This window comes from Rutidosis leptorrhynchoides, chromosome 8 (genome assembly GCF_046630445.1).
Source record: "Rutidosis leptorrhynchoides isolate AG116_Rl617_1_P2 chromosome 8, CSIRO_AGI_Rlap_v1, whole genome shotgun sequence".
NCBI lineage: Eukaryota > Viridiplantae > Streptophyta > Magnoliopsida > Asterales > Asteraceae > Rutidosis > Rutidosis leptorrhynchoides.
This window is the reverse complement of record NC_092340.1, coordinates 262,434,498-262,456,229: the sequence shown is the minus strand read 5'-3', so window position 1 is coordinate 262,456,229 and position 21,732 is coordinate 262,434,498. Positions and strand designations below refer to the sequence as shown.

Here is a 21,732-nt window from a genome sequence, read left to right as displayed (position 1 = left end):
CATTGTCAACGGATGTACTGTTGTAAACTATTATTTATGGTGATTGTCTATATGTAAAAATCATCAGATGTCGAAAATCTTTGATTTAAATATTCATTTATGGTGTGCCTTTTCAAAAGAATGCAATGTTTACAAAACGTATCATATAGAGGTCAAATACCTCGCAATGAAATCAATGAATGACGTGTTCGTCCATATGAATTTGGAGCGATCGTCACAATTTTCTTCATTCTATCTATCGCTCGCACTCTCTCTATATTCATATGTATTATTATTATTATTATTATTATTATTATTATTATTATTATTATTATTATTATTATTATTATTATTATTATTATTATTATTATTATTATTATTATTATTATTATTATTATTATTTTTTTTTTTTTTTTATTAATCGTATTATTATTATTAGTAGTAGTATTATTATTAGTATTATTATACATAAAATACTACGACGAGGTCATGGGCATATTATTTCAAACGGGCTTTTCGAGCGGGATAGAGCTAAGAAAATTATGGGTTATAGCTATGGAGGTTATGGGTATTGTTCGGAGGTATTGCTCGTGAGGTCAAACTAGTGTTTATCATCTCGATCGCGTCTACGTACTTTCCTGCAATATTGAATCACAATATTGATACGTGAGCACTCATATCCTATCTTTTATATATCGATAGTGTATCCCTGACTAGTGCTCGAGTATATAGGATTATGCATGCTAGTATGCTTTAATTTTGTCGTTAGATAGTTTATGATGAATCACGAATTTGATACATATGCTACTGATATAAAGTATATGATATGCATGTTTTTGGAAAGCTGGCGAAAAATTATTAACTTTTCATTTAGAAATCGCGTGATTTAGATGAACGGATTAGAAGATATGGTCAACTGAATTATGATTAACATTAATTGAAATTGTTTTTGAATCTGCATTTGATATTTAAACAACTTGTTTATAAGATTAATAATTTGGATTTTTAAATATTACTAAGCGAGTAAATAAATTTCTATATAAGGCACGTCTCGTTTTGGTAAACAATTGTCAAAGTTGACTGTCTTATCATGTCTTAAAGCTTTATAAACACTATAATCTGATTTTACAAGTATAATAAAATATTTTCAATTGCCATGATAATTTAAATATAATATCGCTCCTGAAATAAATAATATTTTGAGTTTGATAAACTATAAATTTATTCAATTATCAAGACTGATACTATGTTAATATAATAAATATGTATAGATTTAAAGATCATATTGGGTCAGGTTGACTTTTGAGATGACTTTTGTTAACTTTTGCATGTCGGTCTCGAGCATTAGGATTGTGATACACTATGACCTGACTTAGCTTATTAGACATGTATTGACCAACAAATGTTCTCTAGGTTGAGATCTACGGTTATTTTGCATTTCGAGTTTCGATCACATTTCGGTGAATGACCTTATGTGCTGCTAAGGTGAGTTTATAGATCCCTTTTTAAATACTTTAAATATTTTGGGCTAAGAATACATGCAATTTATTTTAAACGCAATAAGACACAAGTACATACTTAATTCTACACTGAGTTAAACCGAAAATCCCTTAGCTTTGGTAACTAGTAGCTGCCAGTACATAGGATATGGACTGGTGGGCTCGAATAATAGTATATGGATCCATAAGGCTTGACATCCCCGTCCGAGCTAGAGCGCTAGCCTTTTAACGGACGTATGTTATTTGAGTTTATGACACGTTGGTTTGCGTGTATTAAAACGAATAGAGTAATTATCATTATAACGTTAAAGTTTAGTTACCAGGGTGCTCTGTTACGTAGAATCTTTTGATAAACGTTTCGAATGAAACAACTGAAATCTTGTGATCCACCTTTATATACAGATTATGCGCAACATTAAAACTATGAACTCACCAACCTTTGTGTTGACACTTTTAAGCATGTTTATTCTCAGGTTCCTAGAAGTCTTCCGCTGTTTGCTTATACGTTATACAAGCTATGTGCATGGAGTCATAAATGCTTTATTCGAGAAAACTTTACATTCACAAAATCATCACCATGTATCTTATTTGACTGTATTGTCAACGGATGTATTATTAAAAACTATTATATACGGTAATTATCTATACATAGAAATCATCAGATTTCGAAAACATTGGATTTATATATTCATTTATGGTGTGCCTTTTCAAAAGAATGCAATGTTTACAAAACGTATCATATAGATGTCAAAACCTCACTATGAAATCAAGGAATGATGTATTCGTCCAAAGGGATTTGGAAGGAACATCTCAACTTGACTTATTAAGCCATTTTAACTTTTAAGATTTAGCTTATTGATAGTGTTTTTATACATTGTAGATTGTACACTCTATTTGGATTAGTAGAAAAACAGTTAACCTCAAGGTGTTGGTGTATTGATGATGACCTGACTTGCCATAAATAATGATAGGGGTTCAATCTAATGAGCAGCAAAATATTTACCCGCCATTTTATAGGCCTTGAAGGTTGCGTACGTTGCGTTAAATCCTAACCTAAGAGAGTTTTATCACATGTGATGCCTGTATACATTCACAGTGGGGTTTTCTTATGAGGGGCGGAAGGACTGTAATGTTCATCTCAAAAATGATTGTGTGAGTGAGTTCTGACATCACGTGCGGACCACTGTCAGTTACTCTTAACCACCTTTCAAAAGAAAAAGAAAAAAAGTTAATAATATATATAATGTCAGAAGTCATGACTTAAATGTAAATTCACCAAATAGATTAAAAAAATTCCATTGAAGTATCGTCATATTTGTCAATAACAAACGCTAATAGTTGATTCTCAGATATTAAATTTTATATTATTAAGTTGAAAGAAACATAGACCCCTAATGTATCCTCTAATTCCTCTTAGATATTGATTAGCTAGGATTTACATATAAGTTGATCATATGGGGCTTACATTGAGCCCATTCATATTGGGCCTGTCCACGAGAATCATTTAAAAATGCTGATACATAACCGAATTATTATATGGTACTCATATCATATCATTGATTATCATTAACATTATCAATTATCGTTTATTATTTATTTATTGTTTAATTATTTATTATTAATTATTTTAGAAGAAAACAATTGACTTGAAAATTTTAGTTAATCCGAGAGATATGAGGAAGAAGAGAATGGTGCTTTCCGGCAAGAAAAAGGTGGCGGCGGCGGTGGAGTATTACGGTGGTAGTTGGGCGGACATGAACCCTGAGATTTTGGTGTTCATCCTTGAAACAATACCCATTGATGAGATAATTAAAACAGTGTCGTTAGTGTGTAAAGCATGGAATAAAGTTGTATCATCAGAGTACTTCTGGTGTAATATCCATGTCGATGTTGCGGATTGGTCTCGATTATTTAGAAAACTTGATGATGTTTCGGTGGACATATCAGTTACAAAGCTCATGAGATGGAGCAAAAATAAGTTTCGACGTTTAACTTGTTATGGTTCGGGTAACTCTGGGTTTATCTCCATTGCGATTCGGTACGTATTACATGCACGTGTTTATTTATTTGTATGTGAATGTACCAGTGACTAAAAGGTAAAACAATTGAAGCTAGCTAGGGTTTTGTTTAGTCCTTTAAAATTTTTAAGTGTCCAAAATTGATTAATTATTTGTTTGTATGTGAATTCGTTTTGCTCGAAGCCTCGAATAATGCTAGTTTTTAAATCTCGACTAGATTAATTAATCGGACACTTAAATTTTGCTCTGACTCAAGTTCGAAATATCAAGCTCAAACTCAAACAATTCATCAACTGTTTGGTTCGATAACAACCATAACTTAAACAACGAACTCAATTATAATAAACACAGTCCATGATTGAGGTGTTCGTTTTTAGACTCTATCATATTATGTCTTTTGCCTGCGGGTTCGCCGACGTTTTTACCTACAGTACTGTTTGTCTTTTCTAAAGACATAAGATAAAATAATGTCCTATTTGTATTCTCGAGAGTTAGAATTATGTTTATAACTTATAAGTGTCGCATACATGATTAAATTATTTTGCTGATATAACAACAAACGATCTTTCCTATTCAACATACAAGACCTTTAGGCCACATCTTGATCTTCAGACAAAAAACATTTTAAAAAAACAAACATCACCTAAGTAGATTAAATGTATTGAACAACATTACAAGTTTAAGACTTTAATCTAACGTTTCATTTAGATTACTGTAATTATATACCGCATACAATTCGACTTTTTGTAGCATAGAAAGCTTCAGTGAAGAGAACGTGCCGTATGTAATTAGGAACATTCTGTTTAGTCATCATACAATGCGTAATGATACACTGCTACCAACTATTGTATTGTATTAATTATTATTGATAATGTTGTTGTATTATGTGATATGATCATCAATGTTTACCATATGAAGAAGAATTATCAACACGTATTACTTTGTTTTTTTTCTTTCTACTTTCTGCAGCGGAAGATATCTAACCGTATTGCAAATGCCATTGAGCAGTATTTGTGACGAGATAGTGTTGAATCATATCAAATCACTACCAAATCTTAAAGAGCTTGACATTAGCCAATGCAGTAACATCACAGCCAAAGGACTCGAAGCGTTTGGGAGCCACTGCAAATCTTTGGTTTGTTTGAAAAGGAACATGGACCTTAAAGAACATTATAACAATATATGTATTGATCCTTTGGATGATTCCGAAGCCAACGTTATAGCTGATACCATGATGTATTTACAGAGTCTTGAACTTGGTTATGGCACGTTTGGTAATGATGGACTTTTTGAAATTCTTACCAAATGTAAGTCACTTAAACATCTAGTTATTAATGGATGTTTTCATGTGACATTCGAAGGTGGTATAATATAAGTGTTAGAAAGGATAGATTTTTTACATGTGAATATATATGGTTACTAAAGTGAAGATTCACTTCAATTTAACTTTGTTTTGAAAGTTTTGAAACTATGGTTACTAGAGTAAAGATTCACTTGATTTTGGCTTTGTTTTGGAAAACTTGAAACTTTGGTTACAATTTTGAAACTTTTGTCCAGTAAACAGATAAATGGATAATATTTTCTTTGTTCATCCTACCCGGAGAAGGGATGTTTTTCTTTACTCAGATGTACTCTCTGTGACCGTTTCCGACCCTTTTCTTAGGATATGCTTCTAATGATGTTTGAACCTAAGACTTTTTGCGAGGAACTCGACCCCAAACACCAGGCAATTTATGTCTCTATTGTCTTGTCTTCTGTTCCTTTATTAATAAAGTAAAGCTATAATTATGATTGCAAAAACATCATATCAAACATTTCGAATAGATACAGCACAACCCAAAAGACCAATCCATAAGTTAAGGATTCGTCTCGTGGAATATATACTATAACATTTCGATATTTCTATTATAATTTAGGACAAATACACTAAATCAAGAGAACCAGCAGAAGCTCTGTTTTACTAACAAGTGAAAAAAATATAGTATAGCTACTAATATGTTGTTCACGCGTTACCTGATACGATACAAAGATTCTGAAGTAAAACTTTGATGTTTTGAAGTTCTGTTTTATTTCACATGTCTAGGAACACCTTTTAAGTTCGGTGATCTTTCCGAAAATCCACCACGACTGTTAAAATTCCACATCCGACTATTGCTTGCATCGCTATTGATAGAAGATATAGGAGACAACAGTTTATGTTTATATGGAGAATTGGTTGCAGACCATGATTCTGCAGTTATTGGTCTTAACCGTGGTGAGCTCAATGACCGTGATTTTGCTCTTGCAGATTGTGTTGCAGCCATGTATGTGGGACCCACGGGTGAACCTGTCACTGAAATCGAATGTTCTTCTCCAATGGATCGTTGTTTAGTGTGATGAGCTGTTTTTGAGAGATAAGTTGAACTATCTTTTCCCTTTAGATTTTGTAGTTTGACCTTTTGACTTTCGAATTCTTCTCCGTCGTCTATTTTAGCCAATTGGTTGTCTATCCATTGTTCTAACAAGTACCTCCATTTGCCATTAATTTTGCCCTGTTCAGATTCTGCAGACAACTGTGAAAGAAACATGAATCAGACAAGGAAAAAAAACTGGTTTTAAAGGTCAAATTGATTATTCAAAGTTAAATATTAAATGAATTTTACCAGAATTTGATTCATTTGACATAAGTCTTTATAAGGGGTTGTTTGGATTCGTGTTTGGAAACTGAAAGTATGATTTATGCGACTTGTCGTAACACATAGTTTTTTTTTTTTTTAAAAGGCAATAGTTGACATCGAATACTCTCATTTACCATGCACACACGCGCTTACGGGCGGTAACCCGAACCATATTACAGTTACAGGGATCCAAACCTTAAACCATCCCAAGGGGCGGGCGGGTCGGACCTATCCTGAATATGGTCGGTAAAACCTCCCATGGAGCAACCTGACTTATCGGAATAAAGTCCACAGGTATTTTTAAGGAAGGGGGACTCGAACTCGAGACCTTTCCCCCCCTCCTAACACCTAAGTATTGGGGTGAGCCATTGGACCACTAGGGTGGGTTTCGTAACACAGTTTCTAACATCAAATTTTGTTAAAAAAGTAGCTTATGGCAAAACTTATTGATTAGTACAACTCCAAACAACAAATGAACATCTTAACACCTTCTCTTACAACCCATTTGATTGTAACCAATATCGATTTATTATAACATGTGAGATCGATTTATTTTAGTGTTTTGACCTATAAAATACACAAAATATGTTGGAGGTTTTATTAGTTTCTTTCGTGTAGGGTAAAATAATCGATAGACGGATAAATCACTGAATCGTGGTATCACTTTCCGAAAGTAATTATTCGACCCTTATAGCCTGGGTTACACGAATATCACTTTGGGATAAGACAGAGATTAAATTCTTGTTTTGGTAGAAACAAGAATTCCTTTTGCAGAAGAATATTTTGGTGTTCGTAACTTGTGTATTTTTCTCATGCATATTGGTTAATATATTTATAAACACCCTTAATCATGAAAGAGTCTTTTATTAAAATCAATTGGCCGATTGATTAATAAAAGTATCTTCTATAATATTCAAAAGTGGTTACAGGAAGAATATTTCTATAAACAAATATTATCACTTCCATCATTAAAGTAAAAGTTGTTACTTTTACAATAAACAAATATTATATTTTACAACTATCAAAGCATGAGTGATCACTTTATAATAAACAAGTATTATTCCTTCAACCACTAAAGCAAAAGTGGGTGCAAGAATAATTCTTCCGTAATCACTCAAAATTGTGTTAAGTGTTTTCTTACTGCTGTCTCTTAAGAACCAGCACTGCAAAAGGACCAGCAGCGCAAAAATCAGCAAACAGGACCAGCAGCGCAAAAGTCAGCATACAGGACCAGCAGCGCAAAAGTCAGCATACAGGACCAGCAGCGCAGAGGAACCAGCAAACAGGACCAGCTGCGCAGAACAACCAGCACAGGGACCAGCTGCGCAGAACAACCAGCACAGGGACCAGCTGCGCAGAACAACCAGCACAGGGACCAGCAATGCAGAACAACCAGCACAAGGACCAGCAATGCAGAACAACCAGTACAAGGACCAGCAATGCAGAACAACCAGCACAAAACACTTAGCCAAATTTCAGCTTACTAAGAAAACTTAGTACTGAAAACACTTAGTCAAATTTCAGGTAGACCAAGTCATGATAGTAAATAATGGAAAATCACTTTTGGGTCCAGGTAATCTATCACTTAATGGGTGTACACTCCGTACCTCCAAACCCATTTACAAGTGTAGATTAAAACCCAAAATTACACTAAATTTACAACAATCCTCCCCAATTTAGTGCAATTCATTTCATGAGAATTAAACAAATTAAAACAAAACTCATGCATAAATGAAAATATCTTGAAGATTGAATTTTCACCTTAGTACATTACACATTCCAAATATTCGAGAATCGGGGTGTTCTAAGAATTGAACCCTTCAACCCATTTGAATAACTGAAAATAACATACACATAAGTTTTCAAATACTCTAAAGCTATCCTGACACTTTACAAGCCATGTGTCCATATCCATTCATGAATGTATCTAAAGCAAAAGTCCAAGCTTTGTTGAAGCGGCAAAACTTCACATTCACATAGGTAGTTCATTTCAGTCATGCACCTGCTATTGCACTTTTTCAAATAAACCATTAAGAAGCTAAACTTCATCCTCACCTTCAACAGGTCCTAGTACATACCTTACCTTGGGATGATACAAAATTTTGTACTCCAAATTTCTAAGTATAAGCCTTCCACATTGAATTCAACTTCTAATTTTCATCAGAAGGGAATTGGGTATCTTATAATTAGAAATTTATGTGGACTTTAAACCCATCCCCACAGCAGACTTTTTCACCAAGTCTCTTGCCAATCCCTTCGTCAAGTGATCAGCTAAATTCTGTTGTGACCTCACGAACACTATAGAAATCACCCCATTCATGATGAGTTCACGAATCATGCTATGTCTGACACCTAAGTGTCTAGACTTTCCATTGTACATCTGGCTATAAGCCTTTGCCAATGTCGCAGCACTATCACAATGGATAGACATGGGTGCTATAGGTTTAGGCCATAATGGTATCTCATGGATCAAGTTTCTAAGCCATTCTGCTTCTTTACCAGCAGCATCTAAAGCAACAAACTCAGATTCCATCGTTGAGTTGGTAATACATGTCTGCTTCTTAGAAGCCCATGAAATAGCACCTCCCCCAAGCAAGAACACCCAACCACTCGTTGAAGAATGATCTTCAATATTGGTTATCCAACTCGCATCAGAATATCCTTCTATTACCGAAGGAAACCCATTATAAGATAAACTATAGTCCATAGTTTTCTTCAAGTACTTCAGTACCCGCCTAATTGCTTGCCAGTGATGAGTACTAGGATTACTAGTATATCTACTCAGTTTTCCCACAGCAAAAGCAATATCCGGCCTTGTACAAGTCATGGCGTACATCAAACAGCCAATCACCTGAGAATACTCAAGTTGTGATACAGCTTCATCTTGATTAGGCATAAGCTTCTCACTTGGATCAACAGGGGTACTCACAGGATTACATTCAAAGCAATTGAACTTTTTCAACACCTTCTCAATATAATGAGATTGACAAATCAAAGTTCCTTTGCTTTCACGTTTGATCCTAATGCCAAGGATAACGTCAGCCTCCCCCATATCTTTCATGGAGAATTTTGATGACAAAAATTCTTTTGTTAAATCAACCTGACTTTGGTCAGTCCCAAAGATTAACATGTCATCAACATATAGACAAATTATAACTCCTTTACCAGAATCATCAAATTTACTATATACACATTTATCTGCTTGGTTTAATTTAAAACCACTAGATAAAATCACTTCATCAAACTTTTGATGCCATTGCTTAGGTGCTTGTTTCAAACCATATAAGGATTTCACAAGTTTGCACACCTTGCCTTCAGTTCCTGGCATGACAAAGCCCTGAGGTTGGTTCATATAAACCTCTTCATCCAATTCACCATTCAAGAATGCTGTCTTCACATCCATCTGGTGAATAACTAGATTGTGAATCGTAGCCAAAGCAATCAGCAGTCTAATGGTAGTGATACGTGCCACGGGAGCATAAGTATCAAAATAGTCAATTCCAGACTTTTGTCTAAAGCCTTGAATGACTAACCTTGCCTTGAACTTTTCAATAGTTCCATCCACCTTCATCTTCTTTTTGAAAATCCATTTGCAACCCAAAGGTTTGCAACCAGGAGGTAGATCAGCTAACAACCAAGTGTTATTGCCCATGATAGAATCTATCTCATCATTAATTGCCTCTTTCCAGAATGCAACATCCTGAGACCTCATTGCTTCATCATATGTTTTAGGATCATCATCAACATTGAAACAATACGAATATTGGGTAGAAACATCATCCCTAGAACCTTCAACTAAGTATAGTTGAAAATCTGGTCCAAATGATTTAGGTTTCCTTTTTCTTTTGCTTTTCTGAAGCTCAAGTGACTGATCAACAGCCTTTTCAGAGACTTCATCATTACAATCCTTATTGATTCCATTGTTACTTGGAATCATATCCTTTGGTCTAGGTATAGATGAAAATCGATTTTCATCAAAGATTGCATCCCTTGAATCAATCACAGAATTGATTGAGACAAACTCATTAGGCTCTATTACATAGAACCTATATGCCTTGGAATGTTCAACATATCCAACAAATATGCAATCTATACCTCTTTCACCTAAACTTTTCTTCTTGGGATCAGGTAGTCTTACAACCGCCCTACAGCCCCATACCCGAAGATAATTCAAGTTAGGTTTCCTTTTATTCCAAAGTTCATAAGGTGTAATCTTGTTTCTTTTGTTAGGAACTCTATTAAGCAAATAACAAGCTGTTAACATAGCTTCCCCCCAAAATCCTTCACTTAAACCCGAATAGGATAACATGGAATTAACCATTTCCTTAAGGACCCTATTCTTCCTTTCAGATATACCATTTTGTTGTGGAGTATAAGGAGCTGTGGTCTCATGGATAATACCAACGGATTGGAAATACGATTGGTCAATGTATTCACCTCCCCTATCTGTTCTAAGTCTTTTAATCAAAGCCTTTTGTTGTAATTCTACTTCAGTTTTAAATTTATCTAATGCTTCATCCTTAGTATGTAACAAATAAACATAGCAAAATCTAGAAGCATCATCAATAAAAGTCACAAAATATTTCTTGTTCCCTAAAGTAGGAGTAGCATGCAAATCACATAAATCACTATGTATTAATTCCAAAATTTCAGTATCACGATGTACATTTTGAAATGGTTTCTTAGTGATCTTTGTTAACATACACGTTTTACACTTTTCATTGTTCATGTCAAAGGCCGGTATTAATCCATCTTTAGACATATCTTGCATTCTTTTAAAGTGTACATGTCCTAGTCTAGCATGCCAAAGTGTAGAATTATTTATGCTAGAAGTAGAAATAAAAGCAAAATTAACATTCAAGTGATTAATGTTAAGTCTAAACATTCTATTGCATAAATAACCAAAACCAACAAACATACCATGTTTTGACAAAACAAACTTATCAGATTCAATCACTTGTTTATAACCACAACAATTTAACACACTACTGGAAACCAAATTTTTTCTTATTTGTGGTACATACAAAACATCAAACAAACAAATAATTTTTCCAGAACTAAAACACAAATCCACACTTCCACGTCCATGAACAGAGGCTGTTGACTCATTTCCCATATGAAGAATTGATCCATCAGTCACGGACTCGTAAGTCTTGAACCAAAATCTATCCTTGCATAAATGGGTGGTGGCTCCCGAGTCAACCCACCACGCGACATCATCATCCTGCACAAAATAAGCCTCAGATATATATGAAACATAATAATTCTCATTTGAATTATTAAATATATTCTGACCTTTCGAGTTGTGGTTGTTTAAACCATTTCCCGAACCGCTTGTGCTAGATCCTTTGGCATTATTATTACCAAAAATAACCTTGCAATCCTTTTTCATGTGTCCAGTTTTACCACACTTCCAACAAGTCAATTTAGACTTCTTGTTCGGATTAGCCTTGTTATAACCTTGATGTTTACGTTTGCCCTTTTTGTCATTATTACTAGTGAACTTTTTATGTTCCACCATATTGACAACAGACGTACCAGCAACTTCGTTGCTCTTTGGCTTGTCATTATCCTGCAACCTGAGGGATTCCTCAATACGCAGATGACTACCGAACTCAACAAGAGTTAACTCCTCCTTCTTATGTTTCAAAGAATGTTTAAATTCTTTCCAAGATGGAGGTAGTTTATCAATTATGCTTGAGACTTGAATAGACTCATCCATGTTCATCTTATGTTGTGTGAATTGACCAAGTATACGAATGAGCTCATTGTATTGTTCCAAGACCGGTCTTGAATCGACCATCTTGTAATTATTAAAATTACTCACAAGGAACTTTTTACTAGAAGCATCCTCAGACATATACTTGGTTTCTAAACAGTCCCATAGTTCTTTAGAAGATTCAACATTTAGGTAAATATCAAAAAGAGAATCAGCCATACCATTGAGGATTAAACCTCTAGCGATGTAGTCATCGTTCTCCCACTTGCACCTTTTTCGAATTTGTTCAATAGTGGCATCATCACCATGATCTTCAGGAATTGGTGTGCTGAGTACGTACACCACACTCATGCTGCTCAGAAAGAAGTGCATCTTCTTTTGCCATCTCCTAAAATCAATTCCCTCAAACTTATCAAGTTTGGAGAAATTCGCCGTCATGTGTTTCATCGTAGCCGCCATCGATTATAACGAATAATTACTTTCGATTGTTGGAGGTTTTATTAGTTTCTTTCGTGTAGGGTAAAATAATCGATAGACGGATAAATCACTGAATCGTGGTATCACTTTCCGAAAGTAATTATTCGACCCTTATAGCCTGGGTTACACGAATATCACTTTGGGATAAGACAGAGATTAAATTCTTGTTTTGGTAGAAACAAGAATTCCTTTTGCAGAAGAATATTTTGGTGTTCGTAACTTGTGTATTTTTCTCATGCATATTGGTTAATATATTTATAAACACCCTTAATCATGAAAGAGTCTTTTATTAAAATCAATTGGCCGATTGATTAATAAAAGTATCTTCTATAATATTCAAAAGTGGTTACAGGAAGAATATTTCTATAAACAAATATTATCACTTCCATCATTAAAGTAAAAGTTGTTACTTTTACAATAAACAAATATTATATTTTACAACTATCAAAGCATGAGTGATCACTTTATAATAAACAAGTATTATTCCTTCAACCACTAAAGCAAAAGTGGGTGCAAGAATAATTCTTCCGTAATCACTCAAAATTGTGTTAAGTGTTTTCTTACTGCTGTCTCTTAAGAACCAGCACTGCAAAAGGACCAGCAGCGCAAAAATCAGCAAACAGGACCAGCAGCGCAAAAGTCAGCATACAGGACCAGCAGCGCAAAAGTCAGCATACAGGACCAGCAGCGCAGAGGAACCAGCAAACAGGACCAGCTGCGCAGAACAACCAGCACAGGGACCAGCTGCGCAGAACAACCAGCACAGGGACCAGCTGCGCAGAACAACCAGCACAGGGACCAGCTGCGCAGAACAACCAGCACAGGGACCAGCAATGCAGAACAACCAGCACAAGGACCAGCAATGCAGAACAACCAGTACAAGGACCAGCAATGCAGAACAACCAGCACAAAACACTTAGCCAAATTTCTGCTTACTAAGAAAACTTAGTACTGAAAACACTTAGTCAAATTTCAGGTAGACCAAGTCATGATAGTAAATAATGGAAAATCACTTTTGGGTCCAGGTAATCTATCACTTAATGGGTGTACACTCCGTACCTCCAAACCCATTTACAAGTGTAGATTAAAACCCAAAATTACACTAAATTTACAACAATCCTCCCCAATTTAGTGCAATTCATTTCATGAGAATTAAACAAATTAAAACAAAACTCATGCATAAATGAAAATATCTTGAAGATTGAATTTTCACCTTAGTACATTACACATTCCAAATATTCGAGAATCGGGGTGTTCTAAGAATTGAACCCTTCAACCCATTTGAATAACTGAAAATAACATACACATAAGTTTTCAAATACTCTAAAGCTATCCTGACACTTTACAAGCCATGTGTCCATATCCATTCATGAATGTATCTAAAGCAAAAGTCCAAGCTTTGTTGAAGCGGCAAAACTTCACATTCACATAGGTAGTTCATTTCAGTCATGCACCTGCTATTGCACTTTTTCAAATAAACCATTAAGAAGCTAAACTTCATCCTCACCTTCAACAGGTCCGAGTACATACCTTACCTTGGGATGATACAAAATTTTGTACTCCAAATTTCTAAGTATAAGCCTTCCACATTGAATTCAACTTCTAATTTTCATCAGAAGGGAATTGGGTATCTTATAATTAGAAATTTATGTGGACTTTAAACCCATCCCCACAGCACACTTTTTCACCAAGTCTCTTGCCAATCCCTTCGTCAAGTGATCAGCTAAATTCTGTTGTGACCTCACGAACACTATAGAAATCACCCCATTCATGATGAGTTCACGAATCATGCTATGTCTGACACCTAAGTGTCTAGACTTTCCATTGTACATCTGGCTATAAGCCTTTGCCAATGTCGCAGCACTATCACAATGGATAGACATGGGTGCAATAGGTTTAGGCCATAATGGTATCTCATGGATCAAGTTTCTAAGCCATTCTGCTTCTTTACCAGCAGCATCTAAAGCAACAAACTCAGATTCCATCGTTGAGTTGGTAATACATGTCTGCTTCTTAGAAGCCCATGAAATAGCACCTCCCCCAAGCAAGAACACCCAACCACTCGTTGAAGAATGATCTTCAATATTGGTTATCCAACTCGCATCAGAATATCCTTCTATTACCGAAGGAAACCCATTATAAGATAAACTATAGTCCATAGTTTTCTTCAAGTACTTCAGTACCCGCCTAATTGCTTGCCAGTGATGAGTACTAGGATTACTAGTATATCTACTCAGTTTTCCCACAGCAAAAGCAATATCCGGCCTTGTACAAGTCATGGCGTACATCAAACAGCCAATCACCTGAGAATACTCAAGTTGTGATACAGCTTCATCTTGATTAGGCATAAGCTTCTCACTTGGATCAACAGGGGTACTCACAGGATTACATTCAAAGCAATTGAACTTTTTCAACACCTTCTCAATATAATGAGATTGACAAATCAAAGTTCCTTTGCTTTCACGTTTGATCCTAATGCCAAGGATAACGTCAGCCTCCCCCATATCTTTCATGGAGAATTTTGATGACAAAAATTCTTTTGTTAAATCAACCTGACTTTGGTCAGTCCCAAAGATTAACATGTCATCAACATATAGACAAATTATAACTCCTTTACCAGAATCATCAAATTTACTATATACACATTTATCTGCTTGGTTTAATTTAAAACCACTAGATAAAATCACTTCATCAAACTTTTGATGCCATTGTTTAGGTGCTTGTTTCAAACCATATAAGGATTTCACAAGTTTGCACACCTTGCCTTCAGTTCCTGGCATGACAAAGCCCTGAGGTTGGTTCATATAAACCTCTTCATCCAATTCACCATTCAAGAATGCTGTCTTCACATCCATCTGGTGAATAACTAGATTGTGAATCGTAGCCAAAGTAATCAGCAGTCTAATGGTAGTGATACGTGCCACGGGAGCATAAGTATCAAAATAGTCAATTCCAGACTTTTGTCTAAAGCCTTGAATGACTAACCTTGCCTTGAACTTTTCAATAGTTCCATCCACCTTCATCTTCTTTTTGAAAATCCATTTGCAACCCAAAGGTTTGCAACCAGGAGGTAGATCAGCTAACAACCAAGTGTTATTGCCCATGATAGAATCTATCTCATCATTAATTGCCTCTTTCCAGAATGCAACATCCTGAGACCTCATTGCTTCATCATATGTTTTAGGATCATCATCAACATTGAAACAATACGAATATTGGGTAGAAACATCATCCCTAGAACCTTCAACTAAGTATAGTTGAAAATCTGGTCCAAATGATTCAGGTTTCCTTTTTCTTTTGCTTTTCCGAAGCTCAAGTGACTGATCAACAGCCTTTTCAGAGACTTCATCATTACAATCCTTATTGATTCCATTGTTACTTGGAATCATATCCTTTGGTCTAGGTATAGATGAAAATCGATTTTCATCAAAGATTGCATCCCTTGAATCAATCACAGAATTGATTGAGACAAACTCATTAGGCTCTATTACATAGAACCTATATGCCTTGGAATGTTTAACATATCCAACAAATATGCAATCTATACCTCTTTCACCTAAACTTTTCTTCTTGGGATCAGGTAGTCTTACAACCGCCCTACAGCCCCATACCCGAAGATAATTCAAGTTAGGTTTCCTTTTATTCCAAAGTTCATAAGGTGTAATCTTGTTTCTTTTGTTAGGAACTCTATTAAGCAAATAACAAGCTGTTAACATAGCTTCCCCCCAAAATCCTTCACTTAAACCCGAATAGGATAACATGGAATTAACCATTTCCTTAAGGACCCTATTCTTCCTTTCAGATATACCATTTTGTTGTGGAGTATAAGGAGCTGTGGTCTCATGGATAATACCAACGGATTGGAAATACGATTGGTCAATGTATTCACCTCCCCTATCTGTTCTAAGTCTTTTAATCAAAGCCTTTTGTTGTAATTCTACTTCAGTTTTAAATTTATCTAATGCTTCATCCTTAGTATGTAACAAATAAACATAGCAAAATCTAGAAGCATCATCAATAAAAGTCACAAAATATTTCTTGTTCCCTAAAGTAGGAGTAGCATGCAAATCACATAAATCACTATGTATTAATTCCAAAATTTCAGTATCACGATGTACATTTTGAAATGGTTTCTTAGTGATCTTTGTTAACATACACGTTTTACACTTTTCATTGTTCATGTCAAAGGCCGGTATTAATCCATCTTTAGACATATCTTGCATTCTTTTAAAGTGTACATGTCCTAGTCTAGCATGCCAAAGTGTAGAATTATTTATGCTAGAAGTAGAAATAAAAGCAAAATTAACATTCAAGTGATTAATGTTAAGTCTAAACATTCTATTGCATAAATAACCAAAACCAACAAACATACCATGTTTTGACAAAACAAACTTATCAGATTCAATCACTTGTTTATAACCACAACAATTTAACACACTACTGGAAACCAAATTTTTTCTTATTTGTGGTACATACAAAACATCAAACAAACAAATAATTTTTCCAGAACTAAAACACAAATCCACACTTCCACGTCCATGAACAGAGGCTGTTGACTCATTTCCCATATGAAGAATTGATCCATCAGTCACGGACTCGTAAGTCTTGAACCAAAATCTATCCTTGCATACATGGGTGGTGGCTCCCGAGTCAACCCACCACGCGACATCATCATCCTGCACAAAATAAGCCTCAGATATATATGAAACATAATAATTCTCATTTGAATTATTAAATATATTCTGACCTTTCGAGTTGTGGTTGTTTAAACCATTTCCCGAACCGCTTGTGCTAGATCCTTTGGCATTATTATTACCAAAAATAACCTTGCAATCCTTTTTCATGTGTCCAGTTTTACCACACTTCCAACAAGTCAATTTAGACTTCTTGTTCGGATTAGCCTTGTTATAACCTTGATGTTTACGTTTGCCCTTTTTGTCATTATTACTAGTGAACTTTTTATGTTCCACCATATTGACAACAGACGTACCAGCAACTTCGTTGCTCTTTGGCTTGTCATTATCCTGCAACCTGAGGGATTCCTCAATACGCAGATGACTACCGAACTCAACAAGAGTTAACTCCTCTTTCTTATGTTTCAAAGAATGTTTAAATTCTTTCCAAGATGGAGGTAGTTTATCAATTATGCTTGAGACTTGAATAGACTCATCCATGTTCATCTTATGTTGTGTGAATTGACCAAGTATACGAATGAGCTCATTGTATTGTTCCAAGACCGGTCTTGAATCGACCATCTTGTAATTATTAAAATTACTCACAAGGAACTTTTTACTAGAAGCATCATCAGACATATACTTGGTTTCTAAACAGTCCCATAGTTCTTTAGAAGATTCAACATTTAGGTAAATATCAAAAAGAGAATCAGCCATACCATTGAGGATTAAACCTCTAGCGATGTAGTCATCGTTCTCCCACTTGCACCTTTTTCGAATTTGTTCAATAGTGGCATCATCACCATGATCTTCAGGAATTGGTGTGCTGAGTACGTACACCACACTCATGCTGCTCAGAAAGAAGTGCATCTTCTTTTGCCATCTCCTAAAATCAATTCCCTCAAACTTATCAAGTTTGGAGAAATTCGCCGTCATGTGTTTCATCGTAGCCGCCATCGATTATAACGAATAATTACTTTCGATTGTTGGAGGTTTTATTAGTTTCTTTCGTGTAGGGTAAAATAATCGATAGACGGATAAATCACTGAATCGTGGTATCACTTTCCGAAAGTAATTATTCGACCCTTATAGCCTGGGTTACACGAATATCACTTTGGGATAAGACAGAGATTAAATTCTTGTTTTGGTAGAAACAAGAATTCCTTTTGCAGAAGAATATTTTGGTGTTCGTAACTTGTGTATTTTTCTCATGCATATTGGTTAATATATTTATAAACACCCTTAATCATGAAAGAGTCTTTTATTAAAATCAATTGGCCGATTGATTAATAAAAGTATCTTCTATAATATTCAAAAGTGGTTACAGGAAGAATATTTCTATAAACAAATATTATCACTTCCATCATTAAAGTAAAAGTTGTTACTTTTACAATAAACAAATATTATATTTTACAACTATCAAAGCATGAGTGATCACTTTATAATAAACAAGTATTATTCCTTCAACCACTAAAGCAAAAGTGGGTGCAAGAATAATTCTTCCGTAATCACTCAAAATTGTGTTAAGTGTTTTCTTACTGCTGTCTCTTAAGAACCAGCACTGCAAAAGGACCAGCAGCGCAAAAATCAGCAAACAGGACCAGCAGCGCAAAAGTCAGCATACAGGACCAGCAGCGCAAAAGTCAGCATACAGGACCAGCAGCGCAGAGGAACCAGCAAACAGGACCAGCTGCGCAGAACAACCAGCACAGGGACCAGCTGCGCAGAACAACCAGCACAGGGACCAGCTGCGCAGAACAACCAGCACAGGGACCAGCTGCGCAGAACAACCAGCACAGGGACCAGCAATGCAGAACAACCAGCACAAGGACCAGCAATGCAGAACAACCAGTACAAGGACCAGCAATGCAGAACAACCAGCACAAAATACTTAGCCAAATTTCAGCTTACTAAGAAAACTTAGTACTGAAAACACTTAGTCAAATTTCAGGTAGACCAAGTCATGATAGTAAATAATGGAAAATCACTTTTGGGTCCAGGTAATCTATCACTTAATGGGTGTACACTCCGTACCTCCAAACCCATTTACAAGTGTAGATTAAAACCCAAAATTACACTAAATTTACAACAAAATATACACTTACTCTGTGATTATTTGCATACTCTTTGATTCTTTCTCTCTTCATAGCTGCTACCCATTTACTGCACATCATAGCATTCTCGTCTTCCTTAGTTAGAATGCTGTCGTCCCACCTCTTCTGACTCTTCATATCGATCTGTACGTTTGTTAAACAACTAAGCTTTATTACTAAGATCGATAAAAAGACAAGAAGCTAAAATTAATCGTTCGCAATGAAAAAGACCAAACCTTTATATCTGTTCCTCTTTTTTCTTGAAAATTGTTACGAGAACTGAAGTTTGCCACTTGGACTCTCTTCGCAGACGCTTGCGATTGAATATTTACAACAGATTGTAAACATTTTAGAATTGTGACCGCTTGACGTCGAACTAAATGACCACGGATTATAGCTTGTAACGTCACTAGTCCTTTTAGTGCCCTTAGAGCTTTTCTTGCCTAAAACATCAGTCAAAAGTAAAACTCATTACTTTGACTTTAAAAAGTCATAAAATTGACTTGTGATTTTAATGCAATTTTCCCTGGGTCTGTTCTAGCCATTTTTAGGTAGTGTCTGATTTATTTTCAAATGATTTTTATTTTGAAACTTTTACATACTTCCGAGAATTCGCAGTAACATAATCTTGAAAGTTATTGAGTTTGACCTCAAAAGTCAAAAGTTAAATTTTGATTATACCTGATAATTGATAGCATCCACCAAATAAATACTAAGAGAACTACACTTCCTAATCAAAAAACTATCTAGTTTCAACTCTATGGTGTGTGGATCATTTTGAATGAAGAAATTTTTTGAAAAAAAAGGAATATATTTATAGTAAAACATACCAGAAGTCCCCGAAACGCAGTTTGAATCTTGGTGGCTGCATTATTATCCCGAAACGCAGTTTGAATATTATGTTCATCAACTTCTTGATCCACATTTACACTTTCCTGTTTCATCTTTTTTTCGGCTGACCGTGGTATCTCTATAATTACTGATTGTGAGGTTAACCTCTTCGTTTTATGCCTCCCAAATACCCATCTCCACTTCTTATCCTGTTAATTACAACCATCCCAGATTAATATAACTACAAAATATAATATAAATAAATATAAATTTATACTGTATTACATAAATACCTTATTTTGACATGTTTCTGTGATGAATAGCTTCTTTATAAGATTGAGCCATCTTCTTTTTGCCATTTTGATCATCGACTAGTGAATTTACTTGGTATTGGTGATTCTAAGTTATGAAAACATATAAAGTTGTAAAGAGTCTTTAATTGGGTAGATTTGATCACAAATTTTCAGAATTCAAAAGGTACATTAAATATCAATTGGGGATATCATGATTTGGAATGTACTTTAAATTCAGATGTAGCATTTTTAATGGGAGGGATTTTACTGCAGGTGAAGTCTATGAGATCAGATGAAGAATGTTTGCCATAAATATGTAATATAATTCATTGACTTGGTCAACACTATGGAAAAAAGGGCCTCTAAGATGGGTCGGGAAACGGGTCAAAATTGGTTGGGTCATGTTGGGTAGACCCGTTAAAACTGTTGTATCTTTTTTAATTTATTTAAATTAAACAAAATACTATATATGATTAACAAGAACATAATGCCATGAACATATAATATCCTTGTGTTTTGTACATTTACATACACTTAGGATAAGTTTCTACTCATTTGACCCGTTGTTGATCTGACATATTTAACTTTTTTGTCCTACTTGATCATTCTTTTTTAGTAAATTATTAGTTTATATTACCGTGACCCTCAAAGATTTAGGTATAAACACACCAAATTGACCCATTTACACATATATGGGTCAAAAGTGTCACCTATTAGTTTTATGGTTCTATTCCTTGAATGTTGTAAAAAAAATTGTAAGAGAGTGCCAAGTGGCTTTCCACCATAGTATTGAATAAGATTTCATAGTAAAAAGGTAAAGGTAATATTGGTATCCTTCACTGAAAAGAGAAAAACTAAAGTGAACAACTTGAGAATTTTGGAACAATGATACTTTTGACACAATAAGTAGACCTCTGTTGTTACTAAGTGAATCTAAAACATGATAATAGTAAGCACATGATTAATATGGGACACACACATGTACTCTTTTTTCTTTTATCACGGAGTATTAATATTAATTTTTATTACTATTAATTTTGTTTTTCCAAACGAGCTGATTTTACTATAGTTTAAGAATAGGTCTCGTTTGGTTCACGGAATCCAACCTATTGTATTCCGTGAGCCAAACGGAACCAAGTGGCGCACTCTCAATAAATTGTTTATACTGAGCTAGCAAAATAAGGTTGTGAATTGTGATTATGTAATTTAGTTTACACATTCACGCACATATTTTATCGAATTTTTGCACTACTCGCGGTTCTCGTCCTTTTGTTTTTTTCTCATTTGAATCTAACTGCAAATTGCAAAAGGACTAATAAATGGTTTGGCCTGACTTAAAATTTACAAATACTCTAGAACCGATTAGATGAACAGGTTGAAGATGAAATATATATAGTTTGTTGTTAAAAAAACTACACACGAGTTTGGGAGACAAAAGGTAAGGACCCATCAATGAGAGAAAGAAGCCATAATTTAAAAGTGTTCTGTCCTAA

At 34.9% G+C, this 21,732-nt stretch overlaps 2 protein-coding genes across 2 annotated transcripts; one reads left to right on the top strand and one right to left on the bottom strand.

The window, feature by feature from the left end:
• The first annotated feature begins 3,151 nt into the window (after positions 1-3,151).
• Positions 3,152-4,871, top strand: LOC139864174 (F-box protein FBW2-like). The gene is made up of 2 exons (XM_071852760.1): positions 3,152-3,516; positions 4,466-4,871. Exons 1-2 carry the CDS (start codon positions 3,152-3,154, stop codon positions 4,869-4,871), a joined length of 771 nt encoding a protein of 256 aa, XP_071708861.1.
• Positions 4,872-5,493: 622 nt separating this feature from the next.
• LOC139864914 (protein IQ-DOMAIN 11-like) lies at positions 5,494-20,305 on the bottom strand. Its single transcript, XM_071853480.1, has 5 exons — positions 20,240-20,305; positions 19,946-20,155; positions 19,352-19,558; positions 19,128-19,259; positions 5,494-6,048 (listed from the first exon to the last, which is right to left on the bottom strand). The coding sequence occupies exons 1-5, from the start codon at positions 20,303-20,305 to the stop codon at positions 5,563-5,565; spliced, it is 1,101 nt and encodes a 366-aa protein (XP_071709581.1). The 3' UTR covers positions 5,494-5,562.
• Between the last annotated feature and the right edge of the window lie 1,427 nt (positions 20,306-21,732).

Bases quoted from the DNA above. Each gene is read 5' to 3' on its own strand.
- LOC139864914 (XM_071853480.1), bottom strand. From the start codon at position 20,305: ATGGCAAAAAGAAGATGGCTCAATCTTATAAAGAAGCTATTCATCACA. The intron at 20,156-20,239 runs GTATTTATGTAA...TGTAATTAACAG, and splicing joins CAGAAACATGTCAAAATAAG to GATAAGAAGTGGAGATGGGT. The intron at 19,260-19,351 runs GTTTGGTCTTTT...ACAAACGTACAG, and splicing joins AAAGAGGAACAGATATAAAG to ATCGATATGAAGAGTCAGAA.
- LOC139864174 (XM_071852760.1), top strand. From the start codon at position 3,152: ATGAGGAAGAAGAGAATGGTGCTTTCCGGCAAGAAAAAGGTGGCGGCG. The intron at 3,517-4,465 runs GTACGTATTACA...TACTTTCTGCAG, and splicing joins TTTATCTCCATTGCGATTCG to CGGAAGATATCTAACCGTAT.